Source organism: Schistocerca cancellata, chromosome 5 (genome assembly GCF_023864275.1).
Source record: "Schistocerca cancellata isolate TAMUIC-IGC-003103 chromosome 5, iqSchCanc2.1, whole genome shotgun sequence".
Classification (NCBI taxonomy): domain Eukaryota; kingdom Metazoa; phylum Arthropoda; class Insecta; order Orthoptera; family Acrididae; genus Schistocerca; species Schistocerca cancellata.
In genome coordinates this window covers 506,184,848-506,209,904 of record NC_064630.1, presented here as the reverse complement: position 1 = coordinate 506,209,904, position 25,057 = coordinate 506,184,848, and the positions used below count along the sequence as shown (strand labels likewise).

At 45.3% G+C, this 25,057-nt stretch overlaps 1 protein-coding gene across 1 annotated transcript in view; it reads right to left on the bottom strand.

The window, feature by feature from the left end:
• The window catches only part of LOC126188635 (uncharacterized), a 175,024-nt gene that overhangs the window by 5,844 nt on the left and 144,123 nt on the right, over nt 1-25,057 (bottom strand). Inside the window, exons 4-5 of the mRNA XM_049930235.1 lie at nt 24,343-24,574; nt 6,620-6,859 (exon numbers count right to left, since the gene is read on the bottom strand). Of these exons, the coding sequence (XP_049786192.1) occupies nt 6,620-6,859; nt 24,343-24,574 (472 nt within the window). The remainder of the gene's footprint in view (nt 1-6,619; nt 6,860-24,342; nt 24,575-25,057) is intronic.

Sequence of the window (25,057 nt, the reverse complement as noted above, 5' to 3'; positions counted from 1 at the left end):
AATACATAGAAAGAAGGATCCTTTATTGTATGATTATATGATAGCGGAACAAACACTGGTAGCAGTTACTTCTGTAAAATATCTGGGAGTATGCGTGCGGAACGATTTGAAGTGGAATGATCATATAAAATTAATTGTTGGTAAGGCGGGTACCAGGTTGAGATACATTGAGAGAGTCCTTAGAAAATGTAGTCCATCAACAAAGGAGGTGGCTTACAAAACACTCGTTCGACCTATACTTGAGTATTGCGCATCAGTGTGGGATCCCTACCAGATCGGGTTGACGGAGGAGATAGAGAAGATCCAAAGAAGACCGTCGCGTTTCGTCACAGGGTTATTTGGTAACCGTGATAGCGTTACGGAGATGTTTAACAAACTCAAGTGGCAGACTCTGCAAGAGAGGCGCTCTGCATCGCGGTGTAGCTTGCTCGTCAGGTTTCGAGTGGGTGCGTTTCTGGATGAGGTATCGAATATATTGCTTCCCCCTACATATACCTCCCGAGGAGATCACGAATGTAAAATTAGAGAGATTAGAGCGCGCACGGAGGCTTTCAGACAGTCGTTCTTCCCGCGAACCATACGCGACTGGAACAGGAAAGGGAGGTAATGACAGTGGCACGTAAAGTGCCCTCCGCCGCACACCGTTGGGTGGCTTGCGGAGTATAAATGTAGATGTATATGTAGGTTGTCACATAAACTGCAAGAAATGAATGCAACTGTTTCACAATCGCCCAGTTTTCCCTGCGCTCCGTCAAAACATATGTTTTTAACGTTTTCAAATTTTTCCGTTTAGGTGTAGCGTCCCCATACTACGGCGTAGTTACCTCGCATCGGACGGACGGTCGGACAGATAATAATTGTCTGAAAATACAAAATTAAACTTTTCACTCGAGGGAAGACTTGAACCAAGGACCTCTCGTTCCCAGCTACTCACGCTAACCACGGGACCACGGCGCTCCTGAGCATGGACTACTCAGTTTGTATATTTTGCTTATTTTCTTCATAGTTCGGCGGCCGGGGTGGCCAAGCGGTTAAAGGCGCTGCAGTCTGGAACCGCGTGACCGCTACGGTCGCAGGTTCGAATCCTGCCTCGGGCATGGATGTGTGTGATTTCCTTAGGTTAGTTAGGTGTAAGTAGTTCTAAGTTCTAGGGGACTGATGACCCTAGAAGTTAAGTCCCATAGTGCTCAGAGCCATTTGAATCTTCATAGTTCCACACAACTTCCTGTTTTTTCGATTGATCTGTGTTCAGTTTTTCAAGGCCTATCCACTGTGCCAACTTATAACTAAATCTGAGGGGGGTTCGATGGGGAGGTTCCCTTGTCAGAAGAGTATTTCTGCAGCCGCTCTGTGGCAATTCTGGATGTGTGGGGTGTGGCATTGTCCTGCTGGAATTGCTCAAGTCAGTCGGAATGCACAATGGACATGAATGGATGCAGGTGATCAGACAGGATACTTACGTATGTGTCACCTATCACAGTCGCATCTACACGTATCAGAGGTCCCATACCAATGCAACCGCACACTCCCCACACCATTACAGAGCCTCCACAAGCCTGAACAGTCCTCTGCTGACAGCGGACAGCTAGCCGAGACTAAAGTAGTCACACTAACCTCCTCATGATTTTTCACTTTCCACAGCTTGCAACCAAAGGAAATCAAAATAGAGGCGGAACCTTCATTCTCGTATCTCCGTCTATGTATCTCTCTATTATGCTTTGAAGCTTCCGTAATCGACGTTTAATATTAATGTTATGATGATGTTAAAGATACATTTTTTTTTGTTTCTTGCATTTGCGCTTCTATCCACTGTAGTAAAAAAATATCCAAATGTGTGTGAAATCTTATGGGACTTAACTGCTAAGGTCATCAGTCCATAAGCTTACACACTACTTAACCTAAATTATCCTAAGGACAAACACACACACCCATGCCCGAGGGAGGACTCGAACCTCCACCGGGATCAGCCGCACAGTCCATGACCGTAGCGCCTCAAACCGCTCGGTTAATCGCGCGCGGCTCACTGTAGTAAAGGCATACTAAGTACGTAAATGTCTCTATAGAGTGTACTGATACTGTAAGTTTCGCCCTATTAGTAGGGAGAGTTTCCCTAACAATTAGATGAAATGTCTATATTTTCAGTTGCGAACAAATACCTTAGTTGCTAAATTATGAAGTGTGTCTTTCAAGACAATTTTGTAGCAACTACCTGAGGTTCATTTTGATGGTTTTCGCAACGCGTGAATTTGATAGAACTGCTATAATCAGGCGCAGCAAGAACTATTATATGGGTCACTGTGCACACAAGACTGCACGGATAACCAAAAAAACATGGCTAATCCAAAATTCACATGCTTTCACTGGAAAATACTATTTACTGTATTTTCAAAATGTGCTACATGTCACTCTTGAAAGCCTGCATCATCACTCACAAGTTACTCGCCGGCAGTTGACTATTTATGTACAAAATTACACTGAAGACACACTCTTTCGTATCATTTACTTTTAGTTCACTTTCGGAACATAAATGTCCAGTTCTTTTTGTTACTGCTCTTCATTCACATTTTTCCTGACAATGCTCTTTATTTTTCTGGAGAGTGAAAACAAACTTTATCCTGCCTACACTAATAATAGGGCAACGCATTTCAGTGCCTTGGTGTGCATGATAAAGCATGCATCATATGCATTATTCGAAACGAAAATGTTCGTTCTAATTACAACAGAAGACTTTAGGATATTTTTTTATTTTTTCAAAAATCGTCGAACTTTGCACGAATAGTGCAAAGATCCCCAGTGTGGCAGCAAGAAGCCATGACTGTCCTGACTAATGTTCTTATTTTCAAATCAAAACTGCGAACATTTCATTTTCCCTTGGTATGAGACCCTGACAGCGTGGAGTCTGCAGCATTTGCTGTGTGCGTAACATTCAGGTCACAAGACTTGAGGGACATGTGGCATCATTTTGACGACACATACAGTATCGAATACTGCAGGAACTGCTATCGATTTCACGTTAGCGTTCGAAGTGGGCTGCTTGGGAGAAGCCGTATTGGGTTCCATAGTTGATAGCATTCGTGTCATAACTCGTTTGTTACGAAAGTATGCTGTTTCAAGGCAACGGCACATTGAAGATTTATAAAAACATATCGTTCTTTGTATTAATTGTTATAATTAAACGCCACATAAAGACGTACCAGCAGTTAAAGCCTTCATGAGATCTAAGTTACAGCACAAAATGTGAAGTTCCGCTAGTTCATCGTGCTGTAATGTGTATGAGCGTCGAAGCTATAAAGGACTTCCTTATTAATTTAGTAGAAGTATGTTCTATAATATTCGGTGCTGTGTGCATATGAGTGCTCTCCCTCTCTCTCTCTCTCTCTCTCTCTCTCTCTCTCTCTCTCAGAAGTGAGTTGTCATTGTCAATAATTTTCAAATCAAGCATGAAACACGCAAATGCGAGTAAACATTCAAAACCTGTTGATAATCTGGTAAAACAAATTACCACGAAGAATAAAAAGCATAGAAAATACTGCCACATTTGCAAAGAATTAAAAGGTAACTTGGTCTCAACCATCTACAAAACATAAAAGAAAATTTACGAGCTAATTCTGAGGTATCGATAGCTACGATGCCACGGCGTAAGTACAAGTTGTTAGGTTGGCACTATGTCACCGACACCGACGACAGCGCCCTCCAGCCGGCGCTGTGCAGCTCTACGAGCGCCGCTCCAGATTCTGCCCATTTGATTCCGAGTAGACGACCAAGCAACATTGTTTCTATTTCACAGTGGGCTAGCCACTGCAGATTTTGCCTGTGTACCTTTTGTGAGCTCGAGACATCCGGCTTCGCACATACGTGCTCCTCAGTGCAAAGTCATATATTCATCTTCTTGCTAAAGTAAAGGCGATTTAAATTCACACTGCAGTACCGAGAATTCTACCTCACCTGCTCCTCCTAGCTTCCTATATTCGGCCTAACCTTCAGTTTACAGGAGCAGACCCACGCGCCGCCTATCCAGGCGGGATACAAAAAGTTCTTTAGGATACTTCTTTTCCAAACAAGAACGTCTTCAGCTAAAGCACATCTTCTACCACTAATACTACTTTTTTGTCATTTCATAAGAACAAATTGTTCCTACACCACCGCATTTTGAGAGATCATCAATGTGCTGGTGATTTGAAACGGCGTTTATTCACATAAAAGTTAAATGAGCTGTTGTTGTAAGTCGTCTGCCTCAAGTCTTTCAGTTAGCCGTGCTATACAGGCTGTCTCAAACCTTTTGGATCAAATTGAAACAGTGTTAGTGGGTCCTAGACCGATTATATTGAGATATGGAACCAGTGATCGGACATGCATATTCATTGTGTATGGTCCTACACAGCGCACACTGCATACCAACAACGTACCTCATAGTATCTGTTCAATGTAACGACCGCCAGTCTCAATTCATGCAGGACAACGGCGCTTGAAGTTCTGCCGCACTCTCTTAAAGATCCCTGGTGTTTGTTGTACCAACTTGGACCCTAGCAAGCAGGTCTCCATCTGTTTCTACATAGTTACATATACAAGTTTCGACGTAACCACAGAGGAGAAAGTCCAGAGGTGTGAGATCCGATGATCGCGCTGGCCATGGGACTGAACCTCCACTTCCAATCCAACGATGAGGTTACTTGTTGTTCAGGTGCTTGCAGACATTAACATCAAAGTGCGCTGGTGCACCGTCGTGCTGAAACCACATACTTTCGCATCGACAAGGGATACAGTCTCCAAGAACTGTGGCAGCACATCTCGCAGGAAAACGAGGTAACATGGATCAGTCGAGTTGGGAGGCAGGAAGTAAGGTCATATTAGGGGATCTTGTACAATGCCCGCCCATACATTGACAAAGAACCATTGCTGCTGGTTACCGATGTGGGTGGCGTGGCTGCTGCAGCTGTTGAAACCATCATCATGGGTGAATGAGGCCTCATGCATGAACAGTTCAGACTGTGCTAAGTTCGGCACTACAGCGCTTCGGTGGACTATTCATTGAGATGAGTGAATTTGTTGCTTGTGCCTTTTCCCGCAATGACGCAGGATCGGCATGGTTAATCGGATTTGGCAAGGTTAATCGAAGGGGTGGCTGGATACCCTTCCTGCCGCCACCCCATACACCCGGGACAGAATTAGTGTACCCCAACTGTCTGTGTCTAGTAAAATCCATGGAATAGTGCGAATGTGTTCAGATGTCTGTGAGCCGTGTAACTGAGGCGGGATGTGGGGGCCAGCCCGGTATTCACCTAGAGGGATGTGGAAAACCGCCTAAAAACCACATCTAGGCTGGCCGGCACACTGTCCTCCGTCATTAAGCCACCGGGCGGATTCAATCCGGGGCCGGCGCGCCTACCCGAGTCCAGGAAGTAGCGCATTAGCGCGATCGGCTAACCTGGTGGGTATTGACAGGAGTGAATTCAGGGCTTAAAATCCGTTGGTCCCAGTGCTTGCACACGTTCTTTACGATAAGGCTGTTATACCTGTTTCACCAGACTCTGCACACTGTACCCTTCGAAGTGTCGTTTCACAGATAAGTTGACAGGTGTTTATTGGTGGGTGGTTGGCCACAGGATCCAACACCATCGCCTCAAAGTCTGTGTTTGGACATGTCTTTGGCAAGAAGCTAGGCTGGCTCTCTGAGGCACGAACGACACCGTCTCACGTAAGCTGGTATCCGTGGAGATAAACTTCTTCCAGTTAGGATGAGGCCTGTTTGTGCTGCACCCTGCTGCATCGTAGATTAAGTGCATGTCTGTGAAATCTCGTGGCGAGTAACGTTCCTTCTTTGACTATGCGTAGTGCGCTGTACACAGTAACAAACCTCACCACGGACACATCACAAGCTGTCTAATGCAGTGGACAGCTGACACCAGGGACAGTGTTGTGCATGCAGTAGGGGTTAATGCGCCAGTGCAGTGTACCCAATCGTCACAAGACACATGTGTTATGAGCTAAGTTGTGTACAGTATGTCTGTTTCAGGGTCAGATGTGTACGCTGTTTGTTGTCCACTGTCTGTTCCAGTGTCCAACAGACAAATGGTTCAAATGGCTGTGAGCACTATGGGACTAAACATCTGTGGTCATCAGTCCCCTAGAACTTAGAATTACTTAAACCTAACTAACCTAAGGACATCACACGCATCCATACCCGAGGCAGGATTCGAACCTGCGACCGTAGCAGTCGCGCAGTTCCGGACTGGGCGCCTAGAACCGCTCTGCCACCGCGGCCGGCTACAACAGACACCCATGCTCTCTGATAGGCTTGCGGAATTGCAATATGGGCACTGAGACTTGCGGGTGTCGCTTTGAACAATTCCTATGAACTACGTTGTTGTTATATGGTGTTCGCTGAGTATGTCCATAACACAGTAAATACGCATTTTCCGATCATTGATTCCCCATTCCTATATAATCGGCTGTGGACCCACTACCGCCTGTGTGAGTTTGACTCAAAAGGATTGAGACACCCTGTATAAATAGAACGCTTCTCCTCATAGGCAGAGCGTACTACTGTGGGTATTGCACGGACTATGGCTGGCCAACCTTGAGACACAGTGAGGAAAGTGGAGGCTGTGACGGAACTGACCTTGAGGTAGAAAGTGTGCCCCGCGTGCGTGAGCGTAGCGATCTCGTCGGGCCAGGGCGGCAGGCGCACCGCGGCGGCAGCGTCGGGCATGGCCGCCAACACGTGGCCGTGGTCGCGCCTCACGTGTGTGCCCAGGGCGTCCGCCTCCAGCTGCGCGGGGCAGCTGCGCTCGCACGGGCACCGGAACAGCGGCGGCGGCGGTCGGCGCCGCGACTCCTCTTCCTCGCTCGCCACAGAATCCTGAGGGACACAGCTTTTAGTTCTCTGCAAGTACGTACCTCAGTTACCTGCATAGAGGCCGCTATGCTCGGATTGGAAAAAGAGCATTTCAGGACCAATTATCCCCTAGACACAGCCTGTTACACGCAGTTGCAGTACGCACATCGAGCCACAGTATCCAGAGTGGTCAGTCGACACACTACCATTACGTTATAAAGTTTCAGGCTGTGTACATCTCTGTGAGAAGATGCTACTGACACTAGTCTGCAACACTAAATGGCGCAAGGATTGTCTCAGACTTACGTTTCCAAGACCACTCCTAGCTGTCTCAGCTAAAACCTATGCGCCACCAGGGTGGTCCGAGGTAAAGGCAATAGTGTGTGAGACGATCAGAGACTGTCTACCTGGTAATGGTTTCAGCACAACACTGGACAAAGTGTTTGCATCATACACTATCTGATTACAGTATCCAGCCACACCTATAATGCGGAATTCACCGCCAGATGTAGGAGAGGCGGACCCACCAATATACAGGGTGTTTATAAATGCATTTCGGGGTTTTAATGCTTTATAAAATTTATTACATTAAACTTACAGCTATAAATGATATGTCAAATGAAAGAGCAACTCAAACAGTTTTACCAAGAAGCTTATAAATGTTCAATGTGAGCACCATTTGTCACACGGCACACATCAAGTCTATAGCCAAGTTCTTCCCAAATGTTGACAAGTGTGTTCAGCGATTGTAGCAACAGTTGCTTCAATCCGGGTTCTTAATTCAGGAAGGTCCACTGGTAGCAGAGGCACGTACACACGATCCTTGATGAATCCCCAAAGGAAAAAATCGCATGGCGTTAGGTTGGGTGAACATGGACGCCATGTAAAGCAATTCCTGTCAATGGGCCCCTTGCAGTCTATCCAGCACTTGAGTACAGTAAAGTTCAACCAATCGTGTACTTCACTATGTCAGTGAGGTGGCGCACCATCTTGCTGGAAAATGAAGTTCTTTGTCTCATCTTCTTCCAACTGAGGGGACAGCCATTGCTCAAGTGTATCAAGGTAAGAAGTGCCAGTTACAGTAGGTTCACCAAAAAAGGAAGGCCCATAAACTTTCCTCCAGGATACTGGCACAAAAAACAGTCACTTTAGGGGAATCTCGTTGCATTTGTACCACCTCGTGAGGATTTTCTGAGCACCAGATGAGCACATTGTGAGTGTTAACATGTCCACTAAGGTGAAAGGTCGATTCATCACTGAAGAAAACATGATCCAGAAAATCTTCATCGTCATGAAACAACAATTCGTTTGTGAAGTTGGCACATAATCCATGGTCTGCCGGCTTTAGAGCCTGTAATAACTGTAAATGGTAAGAACATAGTTGTACGCGTTTTCTTAAAATTTTCCAAACAGTTGACACAGGAACTTGTAATTCACGACTAGCCTTCCTGACTGATTTCTTTGGGCAACGAGTGAACGACTCTCTCACTCGCTCAACAGTATCTTCACTAACTCTTGGCCGCCCTGTGCTCTTCCCTTTACAAAGGCAGCCGGTATCTTCAAATTGATGATACAATCTATGAATGTTATTATCACTTGGAGGACCACAACCGAACTTCAGCCGGAACACAAGTTGCACAGTAACTACAGATTCAGTCTTTGCAAACTGCAAAACACAAAACGCTTTCTGTTCACTAGCTGCCATCTTCGCTACTACCGCTGTCTAGCGGACTGCGGCGGAAACATTGCGCCCTGTGCATGCGCACTGGTGCCAAACTCAACTATTTGAGTTGCTCTTTCATTTGACATATCATTTATAATTGTAAGTTTATGTAATAAATATTATAAAGCGTTAAAACCCCGATATTCATTTATAAACACTCTGTTTTAGGTTACTGCATAAATTCGTAGCGTTTTTCTGCAAGTTTAATAACAAACACTACAGATACACATAACAGAGTCTTTAATCATCTATAATATGTTCTCCTTCACTATTTACAACAATCCGCCAAATCTTTTCGATAACGCAATTGTAGAAACCACGTGATTTTGAAGCGAAGAACTCGTCGTCATGGTCGGAGTGCCTTGTCATCCAGAAATAAAACTCCTTGATGACTGTTCGATAGAGAGCGGAAAATGTGAATATCTGCGGGCGTAAGCTCAGGTGAATGAAGGTGGGTGTGGAATGACTTCCCAAACCAACCCCTCTATAGTTCTTATTGTCAGTCTAGCAGAACACGTGCGGGCGTTATCGTGGATAGTATCACTTCACGCAGTCTTCCTGGTCGTTGTCCTTGGATTGCGTTTGCAAGATGTCTCAGTTGTTGACAGTAAATAGCAATTGTGTTAGTTACACCTCAGGGAAGAACCTAATGGAAGACCTTTGGGATGAGTTAGAACGTCGATTTCGCTCCATAACTTAGTGTTCAACATCGCTACCTTCTCTGGTTTTTGCTCTTGAGGAAGAGTGGGCTGCCATTCCTCCACAGACATTCAGACACCTCATTGATAGCGTCCCCAGCAGGGTCCAATGTGACAAAGGCTAAGAATAGACACATCCCTTATTAAAGTCCACTAATAGGTGTCCAGATACTTTTGATCAGACAATGTACTTGATAGACCATGTATATATTAATACCCTTCATTTGGCACGTCATACACATAGCTTCGGATTGCGAAACCATTACAAAATGTTTATAAATTTTAGTTTAGTGTAGGCGATGATAGTCATGAGTAACGATTTGTAAATAATGAACTGTAGCCCTTCGTGTGAGCTTCTACATCTACACCCATAGTGTGCATCCTGATGTGCATGGCAGAGGATAGTTCGCATCGTACTACATTTTAGGGTTTTTTCCAGTTCTTTTCGCGTACAGAGCGCAGGAAGAATGACTGTTTGACTACCTCTGTGCACGTCGTAATTAGACTAACCTTGTCCTGATAGTCTCTGCGAGAATGACACGAGGGGGCTGTAGTATATTCCTAGATTATTCCCTGAATACCGGTAAGTTTCGTATAAGTTGTTGACTGGTAAATCCCATGGAATGAGCTCGGACGCCTGTCGGAGAGTGGGTTCTTCCTCCGCTGATACTGGTCCGTTTCCTTGTGGATACGAGAAAGATATGTTATATTGTATGTGTAGAGAGCAGGTGAGTTATCGTAACGGATGCGCGTATAGTGTAGTGTTAGGCCGGTGTTAAATGATGACGATGATGATGACGATGAAAGAATGGAGGAGGTGAATTCCGGTGCCGACAAATAGCTTACTCCACTCCAGTAGAAAAAAGGGTGCCACTGTTCTTACAGTCTCCATTCAATGGACGGATCACCATCAACAGTGTCACATGCACACGCTATATGACACGCTGCTGGGAGATCTGGAATGTAATCCAGGACTTTGGCGCAAAACTGAGGATCAAGTGCTATACGCCATAACCTCTTCTCTCCTTCCCGGCCGAATACTGGCAGTGAAAATTTCATCAACCATCAAGATTCGAACAGGCTTAGCTCCGAGTCGAGGGCCAGCACACAGGGGTCTGTTAGCGACCTTGGCTGCGGAGACGGGTACTAAATATTGGTTCTTGATTCTGCAGGGTAGTTTAAGTGTCTACCACTTCAGGTTTTCCGGCATTTCCATTATGTTCTCCCCAAAGAGTCAAACAAACCCGTGACCATTCGTGCTGCCCTTCTTTGTAAACGTTAAATACCCCTTATTCGTTCTCTTTGATATGGACCTCTCACGAACGAACAGTATTCTTAGATTGGACGCGCGGTTGCTTTCTAAACAGTCTCATTTGACGACTGACTGCGTTTTCCCGGTATGCTACCAATCAGCCGAAGTTTGGCACTTGCCACAGTCCCTAATTAAACAATCTTAAGCCGCGTGGCAACACGCTTACTAAAGTGAACGAGAAAATTCATGTTTGGTAATATGTGCCACAAGGCACACATCAGTACGGTACTCCAAGAACAGGTAGCAAGTTGATATGACGACGAGTGCTTTCTCTGCAGCGCAGCGTTTATATGCCGTATCTGTCGACACGAAAAAAAGAAAACGGTCAATTTATGACAAAATGAATGAGCAGATGGGAAGAGAGAGGAAGCTTGAAAATTCTATGTCAAATATGTGTGAATTCCTAAGGGACCAAATTGCTGAGTTCATCGGTCTCTTTCCTTACCCACTACTTAAACTAACTTATGCTAAGAACAACACACACGCCTATGCGCGAGGGAGGACTCGAACCTCCGACGGGAGCTGCCGCGTAGTCCGCGACATGGCGTCTCAAACCGCGCGGCCACTCCGCGCGGCAAAATTCTTTGAAAATTACTTCCTTCAGGCTGACTAAAGTCATGAGATAGCGATATGCACATACAGTATATAGTTGGCGGTAGTATCGCGTACACAAAGTATAAAAGGGCAGTGCATTGGCGGAGCTGTCATTTGTACTCAAGTGATACATGTGAAGAGGTTTCCGACGTGATTGTGGCTGCACGAGGGGAAATACGAGACTTCGAACGAGAAATGTTAGTGGGAGCTTGACGCATGGGACATTCCATTTAGGAAATCGTTAGTGAATTCAAAATTCCGAGATCCACAGTGTCAAGGGTGTGCCGAGAATACCATATTTAAGGCAGTACCTCTCACCACGGGCAACGCAGTGGCCGACGGCTTTCACTTAACGACCGAGAGCAGCGGCATTTGCGTAAGTATCCGGTGCTTACAGACAACCAACAGTGCGTGAAATAATCGCAGAAACCAATGTGGTACGTACGATGAACGTATCCGTTAGGACAGTGCGGCAAAATTTGGCTACTGGGCTATGGCAGCAGACGACCTACGCGAGTGCCTTTGCCGACAGCGCGCCATCATCTGTAGCTCCTCTCCTGGGCTCGGACTGAACCAGCTGGACCGTAGGCGACTGGAAAACGTGGCCTGATCAGATGAGCCCCGATTTCAGCTGGTTAAGAGCTGATGGTAGAATTCGAGTTTGGTACATACCCCACAAAGCCATGTATCCTAGTTGTCAACAAGGCACTGTGCAAGTTGGTGGTGGCTACACAATGGTGTGGGTTGTGTTTACATTGAATGGAGTGGGTCCTCTGGTCCAACTGAACCGATTATTGACTGTAAATGATTGTCTTTGTTTACTTGGAGACCATTTGCAGCCAAACAACGAATGAATTTTATGGATGACAAAGCACCGTGTCCCAGGCCACTATTGTTCGCGACTGGTTTGAAGAATATTCTGAACAGTTCGAGTGAAGGATTTGGCTACCCATCCAACATTTATGGGGGATACTCGAGTGGTCAGTTCTTGCACAAAACCCTGTTCCGGCAACGCTTTCGCAATTATGGACGGCTATAGACGCAGAACGGCTCAGTATTTCGGCAGTGGGCTTCAAACGAGTTGTTAAGTTCATGCTACGTCGAGTTGCTGCACTATGCAGAGCATAAGGGGGTCGGACGCGATATTATGAGGTATCCCATGACTTTGTCCCCTCAGTGTAATTAAGGGTAAGCGAGGATTATCGATTTCTATTGGACATTGTGCAAGAGAAATTAAAGAAATGAAGCTGGTCACTATGAAGAGGAATCCAACTACTTCTGAGAAAAATGTTATTGGGTACTCTAAGATTTCATGTCACTTGTGAATCCAAGTACGTCAAAAAATTTGTTCTTTTGCTATGCAAACATCCTCACTGCAAGTACCAGTTCTCTTGGCGGTATCAGTGACAGATCTTTCACTGCCTTTATTTTCTTTTTAATTTTTTCCAATTTTGCTTCTTTTAACATACAGCATATTTTGTTTAATGCTGTGTAACTGTTGTGATAGTGTTTTTTACTTAACTGTCAGAAAAACATCATGCTATTCAATTGAGACACTTACGTGCTCTTCGCATCAAGTTGCTATGCTCTATCTTCTCAAAATCACGGGAGGTACGACGTGCACAGCAGTAGACTTCATTGACGGTTAAAAACGCGCGTATGAGTGAACGCTTTGGCTTGTGTCAGCAGCATTTGTGTAAAACTGTACGCGCTTTCTCACATGGAGTGCAGGGTAGTTGCAATTAATTACTGTACTGGGTACCCAACTATAGGAATGATTTTCGTACTCTACGTTGCTTGTTTTGCGTTGTTAGTAATGTTAGTGTCAAGACTTGCCGTTAGGTGCCAGTACTGGTACAGTGACATAGGGTTGAAACACAAGCATCAGTATGTATTACAGCTGCAGACTGTCAATAAGGGTCTAGACAAGGTGGGCAGGGCTTTACTCGTAAAACTGTTTCATCAACACATCAGCAATAGTGTTGCTGCTCTTCACTTGTATCGACGCATTGCTCGTGAGGTCACTTGCTATTCGGTAACACATTTGGAGAAACCTAATCATTGGCCGATCGTTCCATAGTACGTGGCCACCAAGATATTAGATTTGAACCCGTCTGATTTCTGGCACTGGGGTTAAATGAAGGACAAAGTTTGAAGGGCACACTAACACAAATTGGAAGTTGAAGATGAGCATAGTGAGAGAGGCAGCCGAAGTCCCACCTAAGATGTTTTGAGCAGCAGTAGAGCAATCTCTAGTGGGGTTCCAAGCTGTCCTGGATGCAGATGATCGTCACACTGAGCAACTTTTGTAGACTGGAACGTAGACACGGTATGCAGTTAACAAATGTTACCGTCTCGTGAGGAAATTAAATGTGTTTCTTACAGTGGTTTATTCTTTATTTCTCTTCTGCATGTCGTTACAAATGCTTCCACAAAGTTTCATTGTCCTACGATCATTCGTTTTTCATCGGCGCCCTCTCAAGTAGCGAAAGTTTGATTATAACCACCCTGTAGCCTTGCCTTCGGTTCCATGCAACATCTAGCAGCAGTGTTGGGGGTGACGTGTTTAAAATCATCCCTCGCAACTCCGTAGACTCTTGTTGTGCATTGAAAGGAAAGGGTAAAAAGTCCATTATTACGAGGGTGAGTCAAATGAAAACCTCAAATATTTTTTATATATTATTTATTGTGCAGAAGTGGTACGAAGCTGTATCACTTTTCAACATAATCTCCCCCACGCTCAATGCAAGTCCTCCACCGCTTAAAAGTGCATAAATTCCTGTAGAAAAGAATTCTTTTGGTAGCCCGCGCAACCACTCATGCACTGCGTGGCGTACCTCTTCATCAGAACGGAACTTCTTTCCTCCCATTGCGTCTTTGAGTGGTCCAAACATATGGAAATCACTTTGGGCAAGGTCTGGTGAGTATGGTGGATGAGGAAGACGCTCTAAATGTAGGTCTGTGATTGTTGCAACTGTTGTACGGGCAGTGTGGGGCCTTGCATTGTCATGTTGCAAAAAGACACCTGCTGACAGCAATCCATGTCGCTTTGATTTGATTGCAGGCCACAGATGATTTTTTACATCTGTGTATGATGCACTGGTGACAGTGGTCCCTCTAGGCATGTAATGCTCCAAAATGACGCCTTTTTCGTCCCAAAAGAGAGTCAGCATAACCTTCCCTGCTGATGGTTCTGTTCGAAACTTCATTGGTTTTGGTGATCTACATCTACATCTACATCTACATTTATACTCCGCAAACCACTCAACGGTGTGTGGCGGAGGGCACTTTACGTGCCACTGTCATGACCTCCCTTTCCTGTTCCAGTCGCGTATGGTTCGCGGGAAGAACGACTGTCTGAAGGCCTCTGTGCGCGCTCTAATCTCTCTAATTTTACATTCGTGATCTCCTCGGGAGGTATAAGTAGGGGGAAGCAATATATTCGATACCTCATCCAGAAACGCACCCTCTCGAAACCTGGCGAGCAAGCTACACCGCGATGCAGAGCGCCTCTCTTGGAGAGTCTGCCACTTGAGTTTGTTAAACATCTCCGTAACGCTATCACGGTTACCAAATAACCCTGTGACGAAACGCGCCGCTCTTCTTTGAATCTTCTCTATCTCCTCCGTCAACCCGATCTGGTACGGATCCCACACTGATGAGCAATACTCAAGTATAGGTCGAACGAGTGTTTTGTAAGCCACCTCCTTTGTTGATGGACTACATTTTCTAAGAACTCTCCCAATGAATCTCAACCTGGTACCCGCCTTACCAACAATTAATTTTATATGATCATTCCACTTCAAATCGTTCCGCACGCATACTCCCAGATATTTTACAGAAGTAACTGCTACCAGTGTTTGTTCCGCTATCATATAATCATACAATAAAGGATCCTTCTTTCTATGTATTCGCAATACATTACATTTGTCTATGTTAAGGGTCAGTTGCCACTCCCTGCACCAAGTGCCTATCCGCTGCAGATCTTCCTGCATTTCGCTACAATTTTCTAATGCTGCAACTTCTCTGTATACTACAGCATCATCCGCGAAAAGCCGCATGGAACTTCCGACACTATCTACTAGGTCATTTATATATATTGTGAAAAGCAATGGTCCCATAACACTCCCCTGTGGCACACCAGAGGTTACTTTAACGTCTGTAGACGTCTCTCCGTTGATAACAACATGCTGTGTTCTGTTTGCTAAAAACTCTTCAATCCAGCCACACAGCTGGTCTGATATTCCGTAGGCTCTTACTTTGTTTATCAGGCGACAGTGCGGAACTGTATCGAACGCCTTCCGAATGGCGCCATTCCTTGCTCGCTCTCTTCGTTTCCGGTTGGTGGAAGTGAACCCAGGTTTCGTCCCCAGTAACAATTCTTGCAAGGAAGCCATCACCTTCTCGTTCAAAGCGCCGAAGTTCTTCACAAGCATCTAAACGTCGTTCTCTAATTTCAGGAGTCAGCTGCCGTGGCACCCATCTTGCAGACACTTTGTGAAACTGCATACATCATGCAAAATGTGGTGTGCTGACCCATGACTAATCTGTAAACATGCTGCAATGTCATTCAGTGTCACTCGGCGGTTTTCCTTCACTATGGCTTCAACTGCTGCAATGTTCTGTGGAGTCACAACTCGTTGTGCCTGACTTGGACGAGGAGCATCTTCCACTGAAGTCACACCATTTGCGAACTTCCTATTCCATTCGTAGACTTGCTGCAGTGACAAACATGCACCACCGTACTGTACCTTCATTCGCCGAAGAATTTCAATAGTTTTCACACCTTCACTATCCAAAAACCGAATAACAGAACGCTGTTCTTCCCTGGTGCAAGTCGCAAGTGGGGCGGTCATCTTTATATTGATACTGCGACGGTATGTGTATATCTGCACTATGCTGCCACCACAGGCCATTCTGCACGCTGTTTGTAGCACGCTTACCAACTTACAGGATAACGGTGCGAAATTTCGATTTGTTTTTACAAATTTAAGGTTTTCATTTGACTCACCCTCGAATAAGGGAGGCTATGTGATCACACCACTTCACACACCAGAAACGGTATTTGTGCGAGTTGATTGATTCCATTTGTGACTGATTGTTATTGCAGTCATAGGATATTACCTTTTCTACGTTCTGCGAAGTGGCCAATTTTACTTTTCCAAGCATTTAAAATAAGTTGGCCATCTTTGCGCCGCTTTGAAATCTTATTAAAATCTGACTGGGTATTGGTGCAACTCTTTCACGTAGTACTTCATTATACGGTGTGCTTTAAAATTCCGCTTACAAACTTCTAGGACTTGCAGAAGGGACTGAGTACATAATATTCTGAGTTGGAACCCATGAACGGAAACGTAACGTTTTCGCGTTACAGCCGTTTGAAAACATGTTTCCTAGGTGCGTTTGCAACAGGGCAGTCATGGTGAGGGTGCTTACGTCGGTTCGGCTGATGTCTTTGACGTCTGTCCTATCTCTCTGACCTGATTCGAGCCTATTCGCGTGTCTGTGAGCGTTAGAGCAACATGGCTGAGTACACGTTTGCAGAATACATCGACATTATTCTTCTGTGTGACGAAGTTCACGGTAATGGAAAAGCTGCTCGTCGCCTTTGTCAAGATCGTTGTCCACAGTGCCCGACTCCATTGCATATCCTCTGCGCCATAATTACGCAACAGCTTCGAGAAAGGGTACCTTTATCATTAGCAGGATTGACTGCGGTGCTCCAAGGAGACGCCGTTCATCCAAATTGGAAGAGGCTGTGCTGCATCACGTTGAAGAGAATCCGTCAATGAGTACACGAGCAATTTCTAGGGCTATTGTTGAGTGAAATGGAAAAACAAGAGATGTACTGGATCACACTCCATAAATTATTTGTAAAACTGGTGACAGCCGCGGTGACCGAGCGGTTCTCGGCGCTTTAGTCCGGTACCGCTCGACTGCTACGGTCGCAGGTTCGAATCCTGCCTCGGGCATGGATGTGTATGATGTCCTTAGGTTAGTTAGGTTTAAGAAGTTCTAAGTTCTAGGGGATTGACGACCTCAGATGTTAAGTCCCGTAGTGCTCAGAGCCATTTGAACCAGCCATTTCGTAAAACTGGTCGCGTTACAAACTTCTTTTCAAATAGTGTTGCACGGAGATGCTATGTTTCCGGACATGGGTTCAAATGGCTCCGAGCACTATGGGACTTAACATCTGATGGCATCAGTCCCCTAGACTTAGAACTAAGTAAACCTAACTAACCTAAGGACATCACACACATCCATGCCCGAGGCAGGGTTCGAACCTGCGACCGTAGAAGCCACGTGGTTCCCGATTGAAGCGCGTAGAACCGCTCGGCCACAGGGCCGTTCCGGACATGGGTCCCAGTTCAAAATATTGTCTACTCATTTCCTTCTACAAGAAGTAGAAGTTTGTAAGGAGAATTTTAGAGCACCCTGTAGATAATTCTACCATCTGAAGAAGTCTCAGATAACTGTTAACACCAAGTATTTCTGAAAGGACTTACCAATTTTGAAAATTTGTGTAGTATACTTATTCATATGACTTACTGACATGGTTTTGGTGTCATTTTTATCAAAGTTCGTAAAGCTTTTACCTTATTGCTAAATAGTTTGAACGATTCCTTTAGGTATGTGCCAAACTTCCCATCTGAATCCGACTTTTTGCCAAACTCTCTGCAGCACCCGGCGGAGGTTCGAGTCCTCCCTCGGGCATGGGTGTGTGTGTTTGTCCATAGGATAATTTAGGTTAAGTAGTGTGTAAGCTTAGGGACTGATGACCTTAGCAGTTAAGTCCCATAAGATTTCTCACACATTTGAACATTTTTTCTCTGCAGCATATCAGACGTAACTTGTTCAACTGCGCTGTTCATTGTTGCTGTAAATTTTACTAGGTAAGTCGGTAAGCTTGGTACAAACGCGGCATTCTTGATGAAGTGTCGGGTGCGGTGAATATGGCGGACATGCAATCGGCGCATTGGCTAGTCAACACCGCCGGAGAAAATAGTACAACCGTTTAGAGGTTTCCAATTCACTCAAGATTTGTTGTTGTAGCAGCGCACATGGAGCACATGAAATCATTACATTTACAGATAAACAGCACAAGCGGTTTTGATGTAACAGGTATCGACCCATGCTGAAACACCCATATTAGTACATGGTGTGTCCCCCACGGGTGGCAATGCAGGCGCTGAAACTGGAATCCAGTCGATCGTACAGACCGCGAATACTGTCCTGGGATAAGTTATGCCACGCCAGCTTAACCACTTCATGTAGTTCTGTAAAGAGTTGTTAGTTGAGTCACTTCTCGTCCCATCGTGTACCACCCATGCTCGATTCGAGTCAGGTCTGGACATCGTGCTGGCCAGGGAAGTTGTTGCACGTCTTGCAGAACAGTATGAGTTTCACAGGCAGTGAGCGAGCATTACCCTATGGATCAACACACCACCTTTCTGATGCGTGCTAACAACAGTCGGCACATACCGAGCGCTGGTTATCGTCCCCTCCAGAAACACCAAAGGTGAGTGAGAGTTGTAGAGTATGGCAACCGAGACTATAAGGCCTCGGACAGGGCCAGCGTGTCCTGGACCAATGCGCTCTACGCGACAGGTCTCACTTGTTCTACGTCGTACGAGGACATGACCATCACTTGCGTGCAGGAAGGATCTGCTTTTATCGCTGAAGATCACGGCGCGTATGAATCTATCTTCCAAGTGATTCTCTGAGGTCATCAGTCGAGCCGTGCTCTACGAAGTTGTGGCGTGGACAAAAGACGGACTAGAGGTGTGCGTGTCTGTAGTACCATTACTAAGAATGGGTTCGCAACAGTTCACGTTGACATATCTGGGTTCATAAGCTCTTTTATCTGTGCTGTGGTAGCTGTACAATCTGTCACTGCAACCCTTACAATACGACGATCCTGGCGGGTGTCAGTATTGCGTGATCAGCCAGAACCTCGTCTACGGGCGTGAGAATGTTCGCGTGACTACTGATACCAGCATCGTTGCACAACTGGCGCAGCACGTCCAACTTGTGTGTCGATTCTTTAAAGGGACCATCCCGCCACTCGGAAGGCCACAATTTCATCCCATTCAAACCCGCTCAGTTGGCTGTAGGAAGCACGAGTGCGTTTCCGTGGCATGGTTGCCTGCTTGCGTCACACTGAGCCTCCCGGCTGTGAGCATTCCCTAGTAAAGGGTAGACGCAGATGGCGCTCTGGTAGCTATGCCACTACGGACGACGTTGAAACCGTTATGAGTACATCTACATCGGATCAAAATCGGCGTCCTCTTTACAGGTGTATTACATTTTGTTCCGGCAGTGTATTTACATGGGAAGTGATTATTGAGGAAATCCCAGACACTGCCTCCTCAGACATGCGTGGTCAACCCCAAGGATCTTTTTGTGACCTACCGAGAACACAGTCTCAAGAAGTGCACATACGTTCTTGGTCAACCTCGTAAATCAAAGGGATTAAAAGGTTTTAAAAAATTTTGTTATTATTTTCTCTTGGAAAAAGAATGGGCTGTAAACTTTGCTCTTGGTCAGTGCACAAATATGTTAACTTCTGGGGTATCACGAACATGTTTCAAGATTTGTCGTGGAGTTTCATTGCTCCAAATCCCAAACTTACGTTTATTAACTTTACCACTTAAGTGAAAAGTCGACTCATCGCTGAAGATAATCTTTTCAGTGAAAACTCAGTCTTTATCCACCCCCAGATTTCAAGAAGAATATAATAATTCCAATCACAAAGAAAGCAGGTGTTGACAGATATGAAAATTACCGATCTATCAGCTTAATAAGTCACGACTGCAAAATACTAACACTAATTCTTTACAAACGAATGGAAAAATTGGTGAAGCCAACCTCGGGGAAGAACAGTTTGGATTCCGTAGAAATATTGGAACATGTGAGGCAATACTGACCCCACGACTTATTTTAGAAGATAGATTAAGGAAAGGCAAACCTACGTTTCAAACATTTGTAGACTTAGAGAAATATTTTGACAATGTTGACTGGAATACTCTCTTTCAAATTCTGAAGGTGGCAGGGGTAAAATACAGGGAGCGAAACGCTATTTACAATTAGTACAGAAACCAAACGGCAGTTATAAGAGTCGAGGGACATGAAAGGGAAGCAGTGATTGGGAAGGGAGTGAGACAGGGTTGTAGCCTCTCCCCGATGTCACTCAATCTGTATATTGAGCAAGCAGTACAGGAAACAAAAGAAAAATTCGGAGTAGGTATTAAAATCTATGGAGAAGAAATTAAAACTATGAGGTTTGCCGATGACACTGCAATTCTGTCAGAGACAGCAAAGGACTTGGAAGAGCAGTTGAACGTATGGACAGTGTTTTGAAAGGAGGATATAAGATGAACATCAACAAAAGCAAAACGAGCATAATGGAATGTAGTCGAATTAAGTCGGGTGATTCTGAGGGAATTAGAGATTAGGAAATGAGACACTTTAAGTAATAAAGGAGTTTTGCTATTTGGGGAGCAAAATAACTGATGATGGTCGACGTAGAGAGGATATAAAATGTAGACTGGCAATGGCAAGGAAAGCGTTTCTGAAGAAGAGAAATTTGTTAACATCGAGTATAAATTTAAGTGTCAGGAAGTCGTTCCTGAAAGTATTTGTATGGAGTGTAGCCATGTATGTAAGTGAAACATGGACGATAGTTTGGACAAGAAGAGAATAGTAGCTTTCGAAATGTGGTGCTACAGAAGAATGCTGCAGATTAGATGGGTAGATCACATAACTAATGAGTAGGTACTGAATAGAATTGGGGGGACGTGGAGTTTTAGGCACAACTTGAGTAGAAGAAGGGATCGGTTGGTAGGACATGTTCTGAGGCATCAAGGGATCACCAATTTAGTATTGGAGGACAGCGTGGAGGGTAAAAGTCGTAGAGGGAGACCAAGAAATGAATACACTAAGCAGATTCAGAAAGATGTAGGTTGCAGTAGGTACTGGGAGATGAAGAAACTTGCACAGGATAGAGTAGCATGGAGAGCTGCATCAAACCAGTCTCAGGACTGAAGACCACAACAACAACGACAACATCCACCTGATATAACGTTTTCCTACAAAAGCCCTTTCGAGTAATGCTAGCAGTATCTTTTCTTGCTGAATTGTTGGTTTGTACTGTTCGTGATGCAAATGTCTTATAAACACACGCCAGTCACACCTCGCGAGAAGAATTCCGGTCGATTTTTTAGGACTGTTACTCACTTGCTCTGCAGCCTTCTGAGACACGCGTCGTCAACCCCGAGGATCTTTTTGTGACCCACCGAGAACCCAGTCTCAACAAATCACTTACGGCACTCATAAACGGTATGCGTACTTGGAGGATCAACGGCCGCTGTGACCGAGCGGTTCTAGGCGCTTCAGTCCGGAACCACGCTGCTGCTACAGTCGCAGGTTCGAATCCCGCCTCGGGCATGGATGTGTGAGCTGTCCTTAGGTTAGTTAGGTTTAAGTAGTTCTAAGTCTAGGGGGCTGATGACCTCAGATGTTAAGTCCTATAGTGCTCAGAGCCATCTGAACTTGGAGGATCTTCTCTGTAATCCGTGCGAAAATTGCGTTGCGCAGATGCCGCAGACTTCAAAGCCTTCAAACCAAAATACACAGCGAGCGCGCCTGGGACCAATGAAGGCAGCCATTTTTACTACAACTGTCACTAGAGCTTTCAGTGATGTGATTTGTACCAGCGAATACACTAGTCGAAATCTGATCTATTTTCCTACAAAATGAAACCAGGCCTAGGGCTGTACATCTTATGAATACGTAGTTATACATTTTCAAAGTTTTAAATTACTTTTGGAGACATCCTGTCTGCCAAGTTAGTTTTCAAGATTCATTGGTGTATTTGTTATTTTTCATCCTTTGTTGTATACAGGATATACAACGATATATGACAGTTTACATATCATAATACAATGAAAATAACATTTACAATCAAACTAATTTGTATCTAAGGGTTCAAAGAATAATGAAATACAAATAACGCTTATAATAAAAGAATAACATTTTCATGCTTCAAGAAACTCATTTAATGATTAAAAGCAGTGGTCAACCAAGCAGGCTTTTACCTGAATTTAGTCTGTTTATTGCCTTATAAAAACTTCATGGGGCCAAGTAAGGCAATGTATAGTTTGATGGTAGGGTGCAGGATTCCATTATGAAATAACGTTGTTCTTGCTTTTTGTAAATTTTTTCTTTGTTTTTTCTTGTGTTGTAATAATTTACTTTGTAATGCTGATAAATTTGCAAGTATTTTACATTAATTTTCCTTTTCACGTGCATCACATTTTCAAAAATGGATGTGTAAAAGTAAGAGACAAGAGACTTTTTTTTTAAAGAATGACCTGCAGAATTTTCCTTCGTTTACATGTCCTTTTACTCTTATCATTCTCTTCTACAATCTGAAAGATTTTTTGCTGACAGAACTGTTTCCTCAGTACAATAGATCATAAATATCTATTAAGTGGACATGTTCGAAACACACGCATCTGAGTGTGTCACTTCTTGTGCAGTTTCTTAATGATCTCATCATTTAACAGACTGAACTTAATTTTTTACTTAGCTATTTGAAGTTTCTGTTGTTTCCGAAGATCCAAGAATCGTATATAATTTGTCTTTATGGTTCCAGAATAAGATTTTCACTCTGCAGCGGAGTGTGCACTGATATGAAATTTCCTGGCAGATTAAAACTGCGTGCCGGATCGAGACTCGAACTCGGACCATTGCCTCTCGCGGGCAAGTGCTCTACCTTCTGAGCTACCCAAGCACGACTCACACCCCCTCCTCACAGCTTTACTTCCGCCAGTATCTCGTCTCCTAGATTCCAAACTTCGCAGAAGCTCTCCTGCGAACCTTGCAGAACTGGCACTCCTGGAAGAAAGGATATTGCGAAGACATGGGTTAGCCACAGCCTGGGGGATGTTTCCAGAATGAAATTTTCACTCGCTGCAGCAGTGTGTGCGCTGATATGAAACTTCCTGGCAGATTAAAACTGCGTAAGTCTCGGTCCGGCACATAGTTTTAATCTGTTTTTTTTTCCCTTTATTGTTATTTCATGCCTCAGCTGAGGTGGACCAGCAGTGGCCTACATACGCCGCTCTTCGCCAAAGTACACAACATATATACACAGAAGACATAGAAAATATAAAAACATGGTAAACACATGATGAACACTGCACAAGAAATCAGAAGTCGTTCAACGGAAGGCACTGTACATGAGGGGTGGCACCAGTTGAACAGATGAAGACATCCAGGTGGAGACGCGAATGTAGTAGGAAACACTGATGAAAACACTGTACACAAAAGGAGAGACACTGATATGCATGGAAACACTGGGACGATCATCAGCGAAGCACTCACACTGACGAAGGGGGGGGGGGGGGTGCCTCCAGGTCAAAGAGAGAGGTAGAAGGGCGGGAAGGAGGGGGTGGAACCAGTGGGAGAAAGAAGGGAGAGTGGGGGGGAAGAGAGTGAGGAGAGGGTTTGGAAGCCTGGGGAGAGGGGTGGAAGCGGGAGACATGGGAGAGAGTATGGGGGAAAAAGGAAGGTGAGAAGGGAGAGGTGGAGCCCTGGGGGAAAGGGGGGGTGACAGGAGGGGAGAGTCAGAGCTGGTAGGAGGGGTAGATGGATGGGACAAGGAGGGGGAGTTGGCGGAAGCCACCTTGGGAAAGGGTATGGAGGGTGTGAAGAATGAGAACAGGTGGTATGCAAGAATACAGGCACGGCAGTGGGCTGGGATGGGCGAGGATGGAAGAGACGAGTGGGTGTGGGGGACTTTAATCTGCCAGGAAGTTTCTTTATGGTTGTTTGACTACACAGTTCGATGTGAGAAGACAATGGAGTTCTGTTCTGGATTGTGTTTGCGTCCACAGCAGCAACTGAATGTGACGCTATCTGCAGCTTCTCGAATGTGTTTCACCAGCGATTCTTCGGCGCTGCTAGTACAATCTCTTTTTTGTACTATCTTTAAATATTAAGTCATTGAGATTGAGCAGGAACAAGATAGGACGTAGAAGAGATCTTATGGGACACAATTTTTTACGAGGCGATCGCGCAGACTCGGTGCTACGGACAAGAGCTAATGTACGTATGCTGAGATAGACAACCCTGGCCTGGGAACAGATGAATGAAAATGTTGTAGGAAGCGGGTTACCTGTGAGGTGGCCGGCGTGAGCGAGGACGGGGCGGTGGGGAGCTCGCTGCTGGACAGCGACTTGAGGCGGTCAGCGTGCGACAGGGGGCAGGGCTGCGCCGGCGACGGCGACGACGAGGGCGCCAGGCACTCCACAGAGCTCCACTTGCCCAGCAGGCGCGCCAGCAGCCGGTTCGTGGGCGGCGCCTCCCGCTCCCTCTGCGGCTTCTTCTTCTTCTTCCGCGGCTCCCGGCTGTACACACGCCCCACAACCATTTCAGCGTCTGCACTTAAGAGAAACCTCTCGAGTGAGATGTCGCGGAAGGCCAATGACGTTTGCGGCATTAGACGCCCTCCCCCTCCCGCCTCACACATTTTGTCTGCCACGCACACATAGTGTTGACTGTTAATCGCAACAGGGGGCGGCCCTGCAGGTATCCAACGGTAAGCACAGCATGAGGCTACGGAGCGTTGTTGAACTGCTTAGTCGACGACTAACTCACAACAGTGAGTGCTACAGTGCTAGTGCTGTTGATACAAAACAGAGCAACGGCAACGATAAACGAAGCAAACATTGCATTATATCTACAACAAAAGTTGCCGAAGTTGACATTTCGTCAGAAAGGGAACCGAGAAATTTCGTAGAGTGAGAAAGAAGTTGCAGACAAAATATTGGCTTTTCTGCAAGATGAGTCAGTGGAATGCGTGATGTTGTATGCGTTCGACTGTGCGGACA